General features: G+C 40.8%; 1 protein-coding gene across 1 annotated transcript; it reads right to left on the bottom strand.

Annotated features, from left to right (window-relative positions):
• Positions 1-775: 775 nt before the first annotated feature.
• ASNS (asparagine synthetase (glutamine-hydrolyzing)) lies at positions 776-17048 on the bottom strand. Its single transcript, XM_066197021.1, has 12 exons — positions 16980-17048; positions 14994-15276; positions 11561-11798; positions 9945-10130; positions 9535-9636; positions 7375-7502; positions 6532-6658; positions 5038-5144; positions 4602-4702; positions 3050-3131; positions 2628-2783; positions 776-1302 (listed from the first exon to the last, which is right to left on the bottom strand). The coding sequence occupies exons 2-12, from the start codon at positions 15240-15242 to the stop codon at positions 1093-1095; spliced, it is 1686 nt and encodes a 561-aa protein (XP_066053118.1). The 5' UTR covers positions 15243-15276; positions 16980-17048; the 3' UTR covers positions 776-1092.
• Between the last annotated feature and the right edge of the window lie 452 nt (positions 17049-17500).

The following is a 17500-nucleotide window of genomic DNA, read 5'->3' as shown; positions in this document are numbered from 1 at the left end:
TAACCCCCGTGACTAAATAGTTAATAAAAAGTTGTCATGGGTAAAAATTCAGGTGTTTTTTCAGTAGAGTATTAGAAGTTCTTGTGATTTCTGAAGCAGTTTTTTCCCCAATTTTTTCCAAGCAAGGCATCTGATCGCATTGTTGTCAGTGATGCTTTCTCCAGCTACAACCTATGGTTAACAGATTTGGTTCACCCACACAGTTGGCCACATGCAGTTCAGCAGCAACACAGATGACCTTTTCATCATACAGGTGAGAAATAAAATTCTCACAATGAAAAATTTCTTAAAATACTTCCTCATGCAATTTCCATCAGACTGATACACATCACCCAGTTAACACTCAATTTTTTCAAGAATAATAAATACTTTTATAAAAACTGAAGTCCTTGAGTTAGAAACAAGGACATAACTTGGCTTCTCCTATCCATTCTGCTCTTTGATAACAGTCACATCTTTTGACTGATGGTATATTTACAGAACAGCCAACTGGTGGCTTCACAGTAACAAATAAGATTGCCGTTCATTTAATTAAAACCCATCTCAATAAAACTCTAGAAAGCATCTCTGCATAGCTGCGAATATCTAAATACTTTTTGAAACCTACACCAAAGTTTTCAGGTGTGTGCAGAAGGACATTCAAAAGAGAATATAGATACTATCCAAGTCCCTCAGCCAGGAACACAAATCACTCGATAGCTAGAGTCCCATTCCCCTTTGCTCAGAGGGTCAGAAGCAGTTGGCATCCTTCAGTCTGATTCAAGTCCTCAAAACAGAGCACACATTAAAATATATTAAATGATTTCAAGGAAAATTAATACAATCAAGGTTACATAAGGAATAGAATAAAGTAGTCAAATAAAGTAGTCCCCTGTCCAGAAAGTATTTTCCCATGAATTACAAAGTTTTGGTACAGCAGCATGGATTTTTAATAGTACACTAACAACAGAAAGCTTTCATTTCCAATAGCATTGTCAAAGTACATCTTAAAGACAATTTAAGCTTTAGGTGTGCATAATTTGTTTGGTTTTCTTAAAGCAGAGTGCACACAAAACGCTTGCAGCACTTTTATTTGGGGATTACTTGAACAGTCTATTCTTGGGCAGCCGACTTGTAATGTTTCAGTGTGCGTGCAGAAGGATCAGTAGCTTTAACCCATCTTGGCATCCAGTAGTGGGGCAGCCAGCTGCTCCGCCCTGAGTAGTGCTTTTCAAAGATCTGGCGGTAGTAATAACTTTCTTTTGTTTTAGGAGGATTGAAAGGATATTTCTCTGCTGCTTTCTCCAGTAGAAGGTCATCAACCTACAGACATCAGCAAAACTCAAGTTAAGTTGAAAATACCTTCAACTGTCTAAGACACACAAGGATTCACCAACCACTAAAAGTCCACAGTTTTGGAAAAAAAAAAAAAAGGTCTATTCTAGAGGCACAGGTTTGACAGGTTAGACCTTTGTCACAGGCTCATTTGATCTTTATGAATATGTAAATGTATTTCCAGTATTGTTGGTATTTCTCTACATGACATGTGAAGCCCATTTCTCTGGGTCCCAAACACCTTTGTTAGCAAGGTCACAGACACTTTTTTCCTACCCCTCCTTTGCTGTGAAACAAGTGCAAAAGCTTAAAGTAGTCATTTTGCCATGTAAGTGGCTTCCTAGGTTGTTTTTGTAGCTTGGGGAAGAGCTGGCTGTTATAATCAACACCAATAACCATGCTCTTAGCAACAGAAGACCCGGGATGCAGAGGCAAAGACACCTGCAGTTGCTAAGTTGGCTGAGAAAGGAAGGATAAATAGTTGCACCACTTGAGGCAATTTCAATGAGCAGTTTCTGCTGCTATCATGCTGTTGAACTTTTCATGTCTGTGAAATAGATTTTCTGCTCCTACAGCAGCACAGGCTCAGAACAGGCAGCAGAACACTGCTGCCTGACCCGACTACTTTCCTGCCTGAGGAAACAGAGAAAGAAAATGGGGAAGAAAGAGTTGGTGGTAAGACAGAGAGGCTCCCATCCAGAGGCTTGACTACATGTATTTCCATGTAAGAGAGTTCTGGTGTAAATAGGGTGTTATTCCTTCCTCTCCATGATTAAACTACCTCTGCACTCCAGAGAGGATTATCCTTTGTATAGAGTCAAAACCAGTAAGTCTTCACTGGTTAACAATGCAAGCAGATGCTTTAAAAAGCAAAAAGGCTTAGCTAGGGATGGCTTTGAAAAATGAATGACGCAAACAAGAAAGTACATTATAAAGTCATTATGTTGTTACTCAGCTGCAGAATAAGTTCATGCAAGTGCCTTCAGCTGAAGCAGCAGCTTTGCCTGTAATCCAGAAATTGTGTTTGTTGATACACAATCTAATTTGCAATCCAGACACTTAAATGATGTTCATTTCCTTATACAGTAATTTCTGGCAGAGTCTAGAATTTCTTTGTAACTAGGATCACAAATGCCTTTAACCAACTCAGATATCTAGAAGAATGTTGATTAAGGTTTATCTTACGCCTCCACAGGGAAGCTCAAGTTAACTGTTATATCCAGACTTATTCTCTCAACTAAGCATGTGAGCTACCTCTCACTGGCAACCATATCTAATACACCTAAGTGAGAAAGGAAAAAGTGGTATTTTACCTGTTGATCAATATAGTCCTGAAGAATGGAAAACCAGGATTTCTTTACTGATGCTATACCATCACTGAAAGCTTCTTTGGGTCTCCATAGAATTTCTTTGGGAAGTAAATTGGAATCTTCAAAGGACAATCTTAAAAGGTATTTTTCAACTCCATTCTGTTTGCAGAACAAAAAACAGTGCCATGAGTCTCAGGAACTACAGTGCAAAGATCTGGATTTAAACACTTATGAAATGGTTTCCTTCCAGACGTTTTGGTCAGAAAAGGGTTCCCAGTAGCCCAACAATTCAGTATATATATTTAAGAGCGTGCTTGACTTTGGGTGGAGAACTTAGCCATCAAATTCAGCAATCTCGTCATGCTTAGAACATGTATCACTGAATTTGTAAACTTACGTTTGGATCCAGCCCTAGTTTTATGTACCTTTGGGATTCGCAGTTCTGCTGGCAGAGATAAATAATAAGAAGTAAACCGATGATCCAAAAATGGGACTCTCAGTTCAAGGCTAAGCAGGGGGAATAAATAGAAAAGACACTGAATTAATCCAACAAGTCATCTACTTAAAAATTCCACAGCAGCTAAGCCTTCCCTATCTTTCACATAAACACCAAGTTTTCTGCTTTTACTTGAAAGAAATTTCACTTGCATATTTACATTTACCTGAATTTAATTCACCAATTTGTAAAGTCAGGTTTATAGTCTGCACAGATTAAAGATTACGATGTTTTATAATGCCAAATGCTGGGCAGTTTACAGTGCCCTGAATTTACAGACTATCGTCCTACAGGATCTGCAACAACCATTGCAACATGTGTGCAAAAGCACACTTTAAAAAATCCTCTTCCTCTCAGAGAACTACCAAGTCACTCACTAGGATTTTCATCAGCATTCGTAAACATATCACAGAACCAAGCAAGGACTTCTGCTGTCGTTTCTGAAATCCACATTTGTTTGTGCTCCCAAGACAACAAAAGAGAGCCCTACAGCATTCACACAAGTTCTCTCCTGTACCTTTGGATATACATACAAAGCCTTCCTGCTTTTGTATACTACAGCTTCTAAGGACACAGAGGGCAACAAAAAAAATGACAGTAACTGCATTGTCAGCAGAAAGAACCCCTCTTGGTGTGTCTGCTCAAGAGCCATTATGCTGTCCAGCTTCACAAGTGAAAGGAAACGTTATACTGCATTCTAGTAGTTTCACTGTCTCTTTAGCTTCTACTCTGATAAAAAGCTTCAGCTACTTCAGGTTATACCCACCTTAAAAAAAAAAAAAAACCCAAATGAACCCAATACTGAGTATTCAGTAATCGAAACTGAGGCTCAATTTCTCCATATACTAACAAGATCTGCACTGCAAGCCTCCCCTTACAGTTATTCTTGTTCCTAACTGGTAATGGTAGTTTCATCCTTTCCTCTCTACTCTTAGTTCTAGACAGCTTTCCAATATTATTCTCAGTTTAATTAATGCATTTCTTTCAGTAAAATGCTTCTGTTTAGTAAAACAATATTATTTTCTACAGCACTCAATTTGAGATTCTTTAAGGTATCAGTTACACAGATTGTATCCTAATATCTCCTTATTACAGTCAGCTACCTAATGCATATCTCTTTTTCAGTATGTTGTTTTAGTTCCGATTATCATCAGATTCAAGATTTCTCTTTATCTAAACCTCCAAAGACCCCAAAGTCAAATACAACTTTGCCTTCCCTCCTTAACTCTGAATATTTGTATTTTTAATTCACTGCTTCTGATAAGACCAGTACAGTCCTAGACAAAGAAATATTTCAGTTGGCAATACAGTGGGCCCTATAGTCACAGATCTGATTAAATTTGGCACTGTGCTTTACTGCTGCTCAAATGCCTTAAGGCAACAACTTTATATTGGTACACAAATCCTCAGCAGTCTTTTCCTGCCTATCTTCTCTTGCTTTTAAATTATGAGGGCTCAGCATCCAAGGGAATACATTTTACCCGTGTGCTGCAGTGGTTCTGTCTGCACGAAGTACATCAAACAGGTAGAGCTCCTTCAGAAGCCTCTCACTCTCTTCTGCAGCTTCCTCGGGAGATGGTGCCTGAAAACAAACATAGCATGGAGCACAGAGGTGGAACACAGCTGCACTCAGGGAACCATTGCTGGCTGCCCTGCATTTGAATTGTAGTGATCACCAAGCAATCTCAAAACCAGCAAAAACTACACACAAGAAATAACAGTCTCAGGAACTGCTGAAGATGAAGAAAGCTATTTTTTAGGTGATTAAATCCCTTGGATTTTATGCTACTCCAGAAGAAAACCTCAACAAATATACAGTTATGAAAACTCAAACATCACACCGTGAAATATCAGAGATGCTCTGTTGGAAGGCAGAACAAGCAGCACAAGGGCATTCTGTATAGTGAATATATTTACCTTATGGAAGTATATATATCCTTGTGTTAGTTCATCTGATCCTTCTCCTGAAAAAATGACCACACTGTCTGTTTTCTTCCGAATATATTTGGAGACAAGATACATACCTTAAAAAAAAAAAGTATTAAGTTATTAAAGTACATCTACATACATAATGCTATATACAGCTAGTGGTTTAAAATTTAGCTTTTTAGAAATTTGTCTCCTACACTACCTCTTCTGAAGCAAAAAACTGATATCAAGCCATAGCATCTTGTTACTCAAAGCCACCAACAGCCACACTAAGTTGGTGCTGCAACTACATTTAAACTGTGTATTTACACTTGGCCCTCAAAATATTGGAAAGATATGTCTACTTGTGATCCTGGGAACACTGGGGGATTCCCATAGGAATACAGAGAGGAATTGTTCTGAATCAATTTGAAATTAAGTGCATGATTAATTCCAGCACAGTGCTGAAGAAACTTCCTAGCCTTGGGGAAAAGCAAAGTTGCTGTTTAACTCTCCACCACTCTGAGTTGAGCTGGATAAAGTAGTTTTTTCAATTTTTTTTTGCGAAGAATTATTTATAAAACAGAATTATGCCTTCCACTTTTTCACTCAGTGCATCTTTCTGAATGGGATGTTTTTATAACAAAATTATTACAAGTCTAAAGAAAAGGATCTAGTTTATTATTATACTAAGTAGCAAATCACAAAGAAAAAATGACAGCAAGAAGTTTTAGTAAAATGCCTTCAATTTTTAAAGAAATGCATTCATTATTTCACACTGCTAAATCCCATTTCATGAATTCCAGCCAGAGAGTTTAGTTTCGAAAACTGTGTTGTCTCTTTGGCTTCATAACTCTTCTACAACAACACAAGATTAAGTGGGTAAAATGCTGTAGCAGTTTGCATTACACAAAAGGTCCCATTGGATTAGAGGTTTTGCCCTCTTATCAGGCTGGCAGTGCTTTGTTAGAAGCTGCTGATGACTCCCTTCACTTTTCAGAATCAAGCATACATTATAAGAACCTGTGTTACTAAATCAATGTTATTAAGGGCAATAATAAATATTTCCCATTAGTATCAAAATTATGCAAGGAAAAGGTAACTGTGATTTGCTGTCATAATATTCAGTACCTCACAAAACCTGTGAATTCCCCCCTTCCTCCAAGGATCATACTTACTAGAGCCAAAAGCTCAGACCTGCAGATCTATAATTTCTTCTCCATGTAACTATCGCTTTTCATCTCAAAGCTTCAAGAACAGTTCTTGAAGCTTTTCATCTCAAAGCTTCAAGAACAGTTCTTGACAGTTGCTTTGTGCAGTCAGGGACTTGTAAATAACTGCTTTTGCCTCAGTATGGTATCACAGGTAAGTCTGGGTAGTAGAACTTTGGAGTCCCAGTCCCAGTCCCCAGATCCTGTGACAACTAAGGTAGATGACCATGTAAGTTTGCATAAAATATAATTTGAGTGCTATAAACCAAAGATTGCCATTATAAAATCTTACCAATAGAAGCTCTTATTGTTGTTATATCGTAGGTTTCCAATGAGAAGATAACCTCCTCTATTGCCTGAATCCCCTCTTCAGTATTAAGTATTACTTCGTGATGTTCACTTCCTATATGTGCTGCCACCTGTTTGCAAAAGGTCAAAATAACACATCACTTCTCAACTAAAACATTTTATAAACATACATTGTGTTTAAAGCAAACACACTCAGCGAAAGCACCTGCTCTGTTCTACTACAATGAATACTACGACATTAGGCCAAGAAAAGACATTACTTAGCAGACCTTTGACTTGCAGTGGTATGCTCACCAGAAAGAACACATTCTCCTTAATTACAGTGTTCAATCATGATTGCAACAGACCATCCAGCTGCTTGCCTAAAACATTAACAGAATCTGTAGAGGCTCTAAATATTCCAGAGAAAAAGCAGCACACAGGACCCCAGATGCCAGTTGGTACAAAACTGTTAATTTGGCAACCTGACAATTAACTTACAACACTTAACACATACACAAATGCCTTAGTGTGGGAACCATAACGTGGAGACCTACCCTAAAACCCAGTGGCAGAACTGAGACAAGTCCAAAGTACTACCCTTTTGACAACAATGCAAGAGGACTCTGTCATGAAAGTCTTCCAAATGGAAAACAGATAAGGTTCCAGCTGCCTCTTTTGTAAGATTAAGCAGCAAGTGAATGATTTACTGCAAACTGATTTACATCATAGCAACAAATGACTTTACAGTGTTGCTATTAATGCCATACCATGAAGTTAGCACCATTAATATACACTGTTTAGCACTCAGTAGCTCAGAACAAAATCAAAGCAATGCTCAAGATACCTTTCTGGCAGCAAGTAAGTCAGGACTGTTTTCCATTCCAATTGCAAAGGTTTGTAATGGATAATTGATGTTGATTTCTTTCATCAGTTTCAGAAGTACAGCTGCAACCAAGCTGGAATCTAAGCCCCCTGCCAACAAAACAAATTATCTGATTAGGTGTTTGAATGATGTTTTGCTTCCCCCTCAAGGAATCTAGGTACTGGAATCCTATGAGTGGCTTCATTTTTAAGCTGTGTGAATACAAGGTACTTCTCATACACATGCACATTTACTTCTGCTTAATGAAAGAATCAGATAACTTTAGTGGAACATCTTCAGTAATAGTTATTAGTACTCTTGGTGTCAGAAGCATCAGTGGAACTCCTTATTTAAGATAAACAGAAAGTATACAGAACACATTGTACCACTAGAGAATAAATATGCCCTTTCTCAACTTTGGGGATTTATTCTCCATTTTAAAATCACTCCCTATCTTCCTTTTACCTACACATTTGACAGTCAACTGACAGGATTATAGTTTTTTTTTCTTTTGCTGTAAGTAAAATAACAGATTTAAGTAAAAGAACAGAATGCTTAGTGTAAGGGTTCTACTCTTCTTCAGTAATTCTTTTTTTTTCCTTCTCTTCTTTCTAGAGGAGAGTGAAAGGATTTGAATAATCTGGAGAACAAGCAGAAAATAAAACCAAGAGATGCACAAGCTGCCTAAATGTACTCCAAGGATCCACCTCTTTATTATCATGAGCTAGTTCTGCTAATCCTTGGCTAGTTTTACTTGCTGCTCTCGTAGAAATTACTTAGCAAAACACAAGACCTGTTTGCCCATATCTGCCTGCAGTTCTGACAAGCTTGAGGCAAAACCCTCTTCTCTTTGTTTCCTATAGTCTGCATATGTTTTTTCAGCTAATTTCATTAGCATCAATTCCCACCCTGATCCCCTTTCTGGGCATGCTATCTTGTAGAAAAAAATATTTCCTGATGAAATTACATGCAAATTCTGAGAAAAGGAGAGCACAGAGTGCTCAGGATGCGTAAATTAGGAAAATAAAAACTGTGACATTGAAGAATTCCTTCTGTGATTAGAAAAAAAAGCAGTTCTCTGTGATGTTCCAAGCATACTCAAAATTGTGAAACACTGAGATATTCTGGTATTATTTATATCAGCACATGGGCACTTAGTTTTGCTGCTTCCTGCATGTGCATCTGAGGAGCAGCTGACTGCCTTCTAATTTGATATTTGAAATTTGGGGTTGTTTTTTTTCTTCACTGAATTTTTTTACTAAAACTGAGATCTTCCAACTCTGTGTATCTTTCAGTTTAATTTACCTTCTTCCTACTTTTTATGATTGCATAGTAAAGAAATGGTCCAGCAATATCTCCTGGTCAGTCCCCTCTCATCCAGATGCACATTTAATAGGGTTCATGACAAATGAGTGTAATTACTGTTGCTCAGTGAATGCATGAAAAGCATTCCAGAACTCTAACCACAAGCACCAAGTGCCACACAAACACAGGAAATAAGGTGTCAGAACCCATGGTTACAGAGCCTTACCTCTGTAAAACTGAACCATCAGATCACAACAGTGATCAGGTAAGTCAGTGAACAACTTCCTGTACCACAAGCTATTACCTTATCTGCAAAAGAGCGTAGCAAATAATTTTGGTCCAGATGGTCTCCTGTAATATGGTAAATTAAGGAAGTTTAGGATGGAGACTAAAGCAAAGATGGCAAGTAAGAATTCTCCTGCTTCTGAAACATGCCAAGGCTTTCTTCTAGGTTCAATCTGCGCCAAGTCAATGTAATAATTACATTCTCTTTTTAGACCAACCTAAGCAAAAATCTCATGTATTTAAGAATACATTGAGTGATTTTCAATTGGAATACTCCATTTATTTGTCTTATTTAAAAATGCTCAGTGTCTCAATAAGCCAAGATCCCAGCCAAGAGTAAACTTTAAAAGGATAAGACTTTTAAGATACTTGTAAACTGGGAAACTTTACTCCAAACTAAGAAGTTCCCTGTTGCCTGTTCTAAAAAGCATAAGAAGATTCAGATCACTCCAGGTATATTGCAGCAGAACAGCTAATATACTTTCCTTTAACTAGCAGAGGATGGGCAAAAGAGAGAGAAGGTACAGAATCCCTGTGGTTCTTGCTACTTACCTGACAGAAGACAACCAATCCTTCTGTGAGCCATCAAACGTTTTCTAACAGCATTTTCAAAGAGAATACGGATGTTGCTTTTCACTGTTTCAAGGTCAAAACCTGCTCAGAAAAAAAAGGGCAAAAAATGTCCAAAAAGTGTTACTTAGACTTTGCTGGACGATGCTAATTAAGAAACCAAGATATTTGTGTGAATCTCCTTTGATAACAAGGACACTCAAGTCCATCTTTGTACAAGGCTGCCTACAAAAACAATTCTAAAATCCCTAACATTTTAAAGGTTCTTACAGGTTGGGGTTTCTTTTTTCTTAAATGGTACTTTTTAAATGAATCAGTGCAAATTTTACATCCAAAGATTATGATTTTTCACTTTTAAATCAGAATAAGTAGCAAAATATTTACTGTACTACCTGAAGGCAGAGCTTCCACTGTATCACATGCAACATGGAGTGGTTCATCTTTACAGCTGTGAAATTTTACTAATTCCACTGATGCAACCTTGCCAGAGGGCTTTAAGTCCAAAACTTCATAATGACCCGGAAGAAATGGCTCCACTTTAGAACATAAGGATGTTGAATGCTTTAAGTTGATAAGTCCTAGACAAAAAATGGGAAAAAAGAAGAATTGTCAGAGTTTTTGACTTAAAATGGTTAAGTTGTACCTCACTCAAAAACCTCTCTACTAAAACGATATACAAATATATTCTTTGGATCCTAAATCTGATATTAAAAAAAATATCCTTCTGAGTCACCATCAGTCCTGGCCAGAGCATGATTCTGCTTCTGGCAGGATGTACACATAGATCTGAGGCAGACAGCAGAGAAAGCAAACGAGCAAGTTTTACTAATTGGCAAGTAGCAATTTATCCCTGTGAACACTAGGAAGAGCACTTTTCTAACTGACTGCATTACGGCCAGGTCGAAGTATAATATGCTTAGGAGAATTTGACAATTATTAATTAATTTTGTGTTTAAAATTAATGAAGTCAAGCTAACAAGGGGTTTGCAAAAAAATAACATCACTGTAGTGACTGCTTAATTGACATACATTTGGTGATTTCAAAACTCATTGGTTCTAGACTGATCTACTCCACTGCTATTGAACGCTAGCTATAACACTTGTAGCCAAACCCCATTTCCATTTCCCATGGAGAAAGAGGATGTTTTGCACCTGCTGGTTGTGATCCTCAAAAGGGACAATGAATTGCTGTTACAGAGGGAATAGTAATTCACTGTGATTGCTATAGGACACAGTTGCCAAAACATTCACTTCCCTTTTTCTTTCACAAGCAACAGAAATGGTGCAGAGCTCTTAGTATTACTCCACAGTACTATTAGAAGAGTCAACCTACACTGGAGTCTGATAATAAAATACATATACAATAAATGGGAGAGAAACAATCACATAAGTCAATTTTAGCCAAAGTGCATTTTAGGCAGTAAACTCTCTTTTGACACTGTTTGGATTTGTTTATGATCACACCAAGAGTAGAAATAATTACTTTAAAAGACACATCACTATGTGTCATCTCAAAGGAAAAAAATCATCATCAAATAAAGTATGCGATTCTGGGAAATTACACAATGCTGCAGTAAATTCCAGTAGGGTTTCAAAATTCCTGGCTTTTACAGATTATCAGTTCTTGTGGTATAATTACCTAGTTTGCTACGTAACACCAAGACCAAAGTCTAATATAATTTATTGTAACATAAGTCTAGTCTAAGTCAATAGACTACATTTAACTTTGGTCTAACATAAAACATCTTGAGTTCAATACTGCTATGACTCCAGCACACAAAAAATTCTAGTTACATAAGCAAGCTATTTTAGAGATATTAAGGACAATAAAATATCTTGGATGTTCTTACTTTAATGATGTATAGTTCTTATATTACTAAATATAGTTCATTTATTACTGAACTTACAGTTTATTTTCTCTTCACACTAAGAAGAAAGCCCAACAAAGAAGTTAGTCTCCAACAGAAATACCTAAGATTATTTAGGCACTAAACACAACTGGCTTTACCTTTTGCCTCAGAACAGACACCCAAAAATCCATCATCAGTCAGCACCTTAAACAGTGGTCTGACTCCATAGGTATCTCTCGCCAGAAACACTTTTCTGTTTGCAGTGTCCAGAAGGATGAAAGCAAATACACCATCTAGCATGGATGCTGTTTGTTCTATTCCTCCTCTGTTGTACAGATGAAGGATAACCTCACCATCCACTAATGTTTGAAAGTCAAATCCAAACTGCTTCTGCAGCTAAGAAAAAAATACAAAGAAAAACGTAAATAAGCATTTGCAAACATTGGCTGCTTATTAATTGTTTCTTAAGAATAATCCTGTATGTAAAAATCACAGTTAAAAAGTTATATAAGTATTTCTGCCAAAGAAGGAAATTATACTTTTGTGTTCAAAGTTTTATTGGGTTTGCATGGCCAGGCTCTGGTAGTAGAAGGACTACAGGGGTGGCTTCTGTGAGAGGCTGCCAGAAGATTTCCCCGTGTCTGGCAGAGCCAAAGCCAGGTGGCTCCAGGACAGACCTGTCACAGGCCGAGACTGAGATAATATTTAAGAATAAACGAAAGTTTTGTGCAAATGTAATTGTGGCCAGAGAAGAGTGGGGTGAAGCTATGCAGAGAGGAACAGCCCTGAAAACACCCAGGTCTGTGGAGAAGGAGGACCAGGAGGTGCTCCAGGTGCCAGAGCTGAGATTTCCCTGCACTCCATGGTGCAGCCCATGATGAAGCAGCTGTGTCCCACAGCCCTTGAAGGATCACAGGGCTGCAGAGATCCACCCACAGCCCATGGAGGAGCTTCACACTGGAGCAGGTGGATGCCTGAAAGGAGGCTCTGAACCCATGGCAGACCTATGCTGGAGCAGGCTCCTGGCAGGGACCTGCAGACTTGTGCAGAGAGGAGCCCATGCTGGAACAGGTCTCCTGGCTGGACTTGTGACCTGTGAGGGACCCATCCTGGAGCAGACTGTGCCTGAAGGAAAGCACCCTGTGGAAGAGGGACACACACTGGAACAGTCTGTGGAGAACTGCTGCTGTGGGACAGACTCATGCTGGAGAAGTTTGTGGAGCACTGTCTCCCATGGGAGGGACCCCACACTGGAGCACAGGAAAAAATCTCCCTCAGCAGTGTCAGGAATATCATGTGATGAACTGACCAAAACCTCCATTTCCTGTTTCCCTGCTGGGGAGGAGATGATTAGAGCTCAAGAAGGAGGAAGGGATAGAGGGAAGGTTTCTTTTTTCAAGGCTTATTTTACTTCTCATTACCCCACTCTGATTTTGTTGGTAATAAATTCAATTTAATTTCCCCAAGTTCAGTCTGTTTGACCCACGACAGTATTTAGTGAGTGATCTCCCCCAGTTCTTACCTCAGCTCATGAAACTTCAGCTATATTTTCCCTCTCCTGTCCATTTGTTGGAGGGAAGCTTTGGTGGGTACCTGGCATCCAGGCAGGGGGACCCATTACAAAAATTTTACCCAGGATCATCTACAACAAGACTGACAATGCAGTCTTAAGCAATTCACATTAAGGCAAGTTTTCAGGGATTCACTTCTATTTGAGGATGTCAAACTGCAAACCCATGACCCTGGTCTTCGGAAGCACTATCCAGCCACTGTCTAAAAACAAAACCACCAAACAACTCAAAACACATAGACAATGTGCAACATCTCTGCAAAGTACTTTGGAAATAATCTTTGGTTTACTTATGCAGTCTCTGCAATTCCTCTGTTTTTTCTATGCAGAGAATTTCCTTCTGCCTAATCTTCCTCCATTCCTCAAACCAGCCTTTTCACTCTGTCTGTGCATATAAAATGGAAGAGGAAGAAATGAGCTGTCAGACTTAAGTCAGACCAAATATCTTTCATGTTCTTCTGGTACTACTCGTAAAAGTCCTTTCAACACATACAAAACAGGGGGAAAGAGAGGGTTTCACTAAAACTCTAACAAGCCAAGAAACCCCATAAAACCGATGCTTTGATATTTAAGTTCTTTGGTTTTAATTGTTACTTATGGGGCACTCTTAGATCAAATTGAGTGAATGTTAAAATAAGTAAGTCATTGACCTGAGGAAGGCACCTGTTCCATCAATGATCCTTTCTTAGGTAGGTTTCAGCCACAAGCTTGAAAGAAAAATCTCATTATAAAGAAAGAGGGTACATAATGTAGTGACAACAAACAAAAAAATCCCTGCAGATGGCAATGCAAGTGTTGCACAGTTAAGGTCCCCTTAGGATTGTGTGTTGCATGACTGAGAGTAATTCTCACTGCCTTCAACAGCAGAAAAACCACAGTGCAAAACACTGCAAGTAATACAGACTGCTGGTACAGTGCATTTCACATGCACTGAAGGACAAAGTCTCACCCTTCAAACAGCCAGACACTTGAAGACTGGGAAAAAAAATTAAATCTCCTGCCTATTCAGTCAAACTCCCAATGACGTTACTGATGTCACTGACGTGACTGAGAGCAGCCTGACTTGACTTAAAAAATGTGACCTTAGAAATGTTATAACATTAGCATTGGAAATGCTATAATATCTCAGACTATTCATACATTTCTGATGCTACTACACTTAATATGTGATACATTTTACACATTCATTCAGCATGATTCAGAATCAGACACAATTTTAAGCCGCTTTATAGATCAAATTTGGACAATCTGAATCATCTTGCCAGTAACAGGCAGCATGGACATCTTAGCACAGGGACTGGGAAACACTGACAGTGCTCAGCATCAGCATCACATCCATCAGGGACATTTAGAAACTTGAGGGACTAAATAGAGTTGCTGCTTATATTGTGCCTGAGAGACTAAGGTGGCTCTCAAAAACCCCACAAAAACCCTGACTTCTGCTGCAGACACCTAAGGACTTCTGTGGCATACTGGAAACATCTCCCTAAGGCTTTTTGCTTTTATACAAATATGTAAGCATACATAATATGCATCACTATCACTTAAGTAACACATCCCATCTAGATTGAAATGCAGTAATAAAACTGTAATACCCAACAACTTGGAAGAATGACAACCCAAAACAATTGAAGAGCAAGACAGTCTAAAAGCATTTGCATTATGAAGACAGAAGAAGGGAAGAAAGAGGCCTGGAATTCTTCTCCCCAAGAGAGAATGAAGTATGTGTCTTAACTTTCAACTGAACAAACCTGAAGATGCAAATATTTATTGCCCTTCTTGTCAATTTAAATGTGATTTTTCAGTGTTAAAGATTAGGTATGTTGCTAAATAAGCTACCAGATTCACAGCTCATTGAGATGATTTACTTCCCTTTTAATACTACTTCTTTGATAACTTTCACTTTTTTTCTGATATTCTAGTCCAACACATTTTAAAGATGTTCTGAATCCACTAGTCTTGAAATTAAAAAAAAAAAAAAAAAATTTCTTAAATTGCCTTATCATGTATACAACACTTACCTGCTTGAAATTGTAAATTTCTCCATTGTAACACAGCCAGAGGTATGGGAATTTCTTCACCCGGATAGGCTGCATACCATATAACTGATCAACAACTGCCAGGCGGTGGAAACCAAAACAACAGTTGGTGAAACCATTGACGTTCTCAAAACGAAATGCATCAGGACCTCTGTGTGCTATCTTCATGGCACTGAGACATTGCACAGAAAGGCATTCATCGCTCCCAAAGAGGGCCCAGATACCACACATTGTGAGGCTCTTCTTCTGCCTGCACGTGGAGAACCTGTTCAATAGAGACATGAACACTGTAAGCAAGAGCTGACACTTTGCACTGGGCCTGGCTGAGAAGGAGTTCATTCTCCCCTCAGCAGCCCTCACAGTGCTGTGTTTCGTGTTGGTATCACAGCAGTGTTTTGGCTACTGCTGACCAGTGCTCACACAGCCTCAATGCAAGCCAACATTTCCTCCTAACCAGAAGGCTGGGAGCAGGCAAGATCTTAGAAGGCAACTTAGACAGGACAGCTGACCTAAACTATCCAAAGGGATATTCCATATCTGATGTCTGCCCAGATAAAAAATATAAGGAGGAGGATAAAGGCAGAGCAACTACTATGTGTGCTGGAGCCCTGCTTCTCAGGAAGTGGCTGGACATTGCTTGCTGATGGGAATGAGAGAATAACATTTTTGGTTTTTTTCTTATGCTTGTGCATGATCTTCACTTCTCCTTAAAAGTAAACTGCCTTTATCTCAACTCATAAGGTTTTTTATTTTTCATCATATTTTCTTGCCCCTCACTCCATCCTGCTGAAGAGGAATGATAGTGCCTTGGTGAGCACCTGACATCCAGCCAAGGTCAACCCACCACACACCTAAAACCCATAGATAAGAGATGGAGTCTGTTAATCACTTAACTGTCAAGAGACCTGATAAAAAGAGTAGCAGACCTTACTAACATGAAGTAAAACCTGGCTTGTTCAAAGTATGATAAGCAAATTTTAGCCAGCAAGAAACTAGGTTTAAGTTTTACCTTCAGATACAGCAAGGCTGTCTATGTTGTTTTGTTTTGTTTTTTTTTAATATAGAGCACAAATAGAACAAACCATTACTGGTCATAGAGTATGATATGTTGAAGTAACATCATCTGAGCAGAAACATTAAAGATCCTTTCAGTTTGTTGCTTTCACATTCAAAGGGGGTTTGTAACAAAGAGGGAGGCTCTTCAGCAAGATCTGTAGTGACAGGACAAGGGGGAACTATTTCGAACCCAAGGCGCATAGATAAGACTGGAGTTCCCCAGCAGCAGCGTGGCAGGCCCAGAGGCAAAGGTGTGGCGGGAGCAATGCTGTTGCAGTGCCATGCTCCCCCCAGCACGCCGCCGCAGCCCCGGCGTCTCTGGAGATGCACAGCGGCCTTGCAGCTCCCTGAACCCTAACCCTGACAGTGCAGAAGCGCTGAGGCTGGGGACCCACAGACCAAGTGATGTCCTGGAGCCAACAGCCCAACGCGGCCATTAGGGTTAAGGTTCAAAGAGTCACAAATCCTACAGCTGCGGGGACACTGGCGATGCAAAAGGCGCGCCAAGGGGAGCACGGCAGCGCAACAACACTGCTCCCCCTCCAACATCTGTCCCATCTGGACATGCGATGGCGCTGCGGACCTCAGCCCCAGCACATGGAGGGAGCTAGGCTTTCCCACCATCTGGAGCGTCCTCCTGGCAACCCGCGGTCCCTGGGCGACCGCGGGCAGCCGGGGCAGGTTCCCTCCGAGCGCACCCGCTCCTCTCGGGCCCTTCCACACGGCCGCCCCTTCCTCCGGCAGCCGCCGCACCTCCCGGGCCCGCCGCTCCCTCGCCAGCCGGCGGCAGGAGGCCGAGCACGGCGGCAGGAGGCCGAGTACCGCGGCAGCTCCTCCGGCCGACAGCCCCTCGGGCCGGCCCTGCCCGGCGCAGCCCCGCGGCCCCGGACCACCCCAGCCCCGCAGCCTTACCCGGTGCTGCCGCCGGCGCACGGAAACCCGCCGTCCACGCCGCGCCGCGCCGGGGGATGGAGGAGGCTCCGCCCCCGCCGCCAGCCGCTGTTGAAACACGCTGCGAAGTTTCATCATGCGCCTCCCCATCCTGCCCTGCCCTGCCCTGCCCTGCCCGCTGGCGGGGCGGTGGAAGGTCGGGCTTGGGCTCGCAGCCATGCCCGTATCTCCGTCTGCAGCAGGCCCGGGCTGCCCCGCAGCAGGGCGGGAGCTCGCAGGCCGAGCAGCGCCGGCTCCGGCACCTCCCCCGGGCCGCCGTGAGGAAAAGCCAGCACCGGCAGGCATCGCTGGGCGCTCTGGCTGGCGTGGGCTCAGGCGGGCGATTTGTAGCTATCAGAAATTCAGTCCCTGCAGGTGTGCTCCCAGCTCTGCCTTGCGTGGTGTCCAGGGAAAAGAGCTAAGGCATTGCCCGAAAGCTGCTTTATTTGGTTTGGGAGCCGAGCGCATGCGAAGCTCATGCCTTTGGAAGCATTTGCCGAGGA

Source organism: Chamaea fasciata, unplaced genomic scaffold (assembly GCF_029207755.1).
Source record: "Chamaea fasciata isolate MVZ Bird 193981 ecotype frontalis unplaced genomic scaffold, bChaFas1.0.hap1 SCAF_1, whole genome shotgun sequence".
Taxonomy (NCBI): domain Eukaryota; kingdom Metazoa; phylum Chordata; class Aves; order Passeriformes; family Sylviidae; genus Chamaea; species Chamaea fasciata.
Note: the sequence above shows the minus strand (reverse complement) of the source record. Positions and strands in the feature narration are given on the sequence as shown.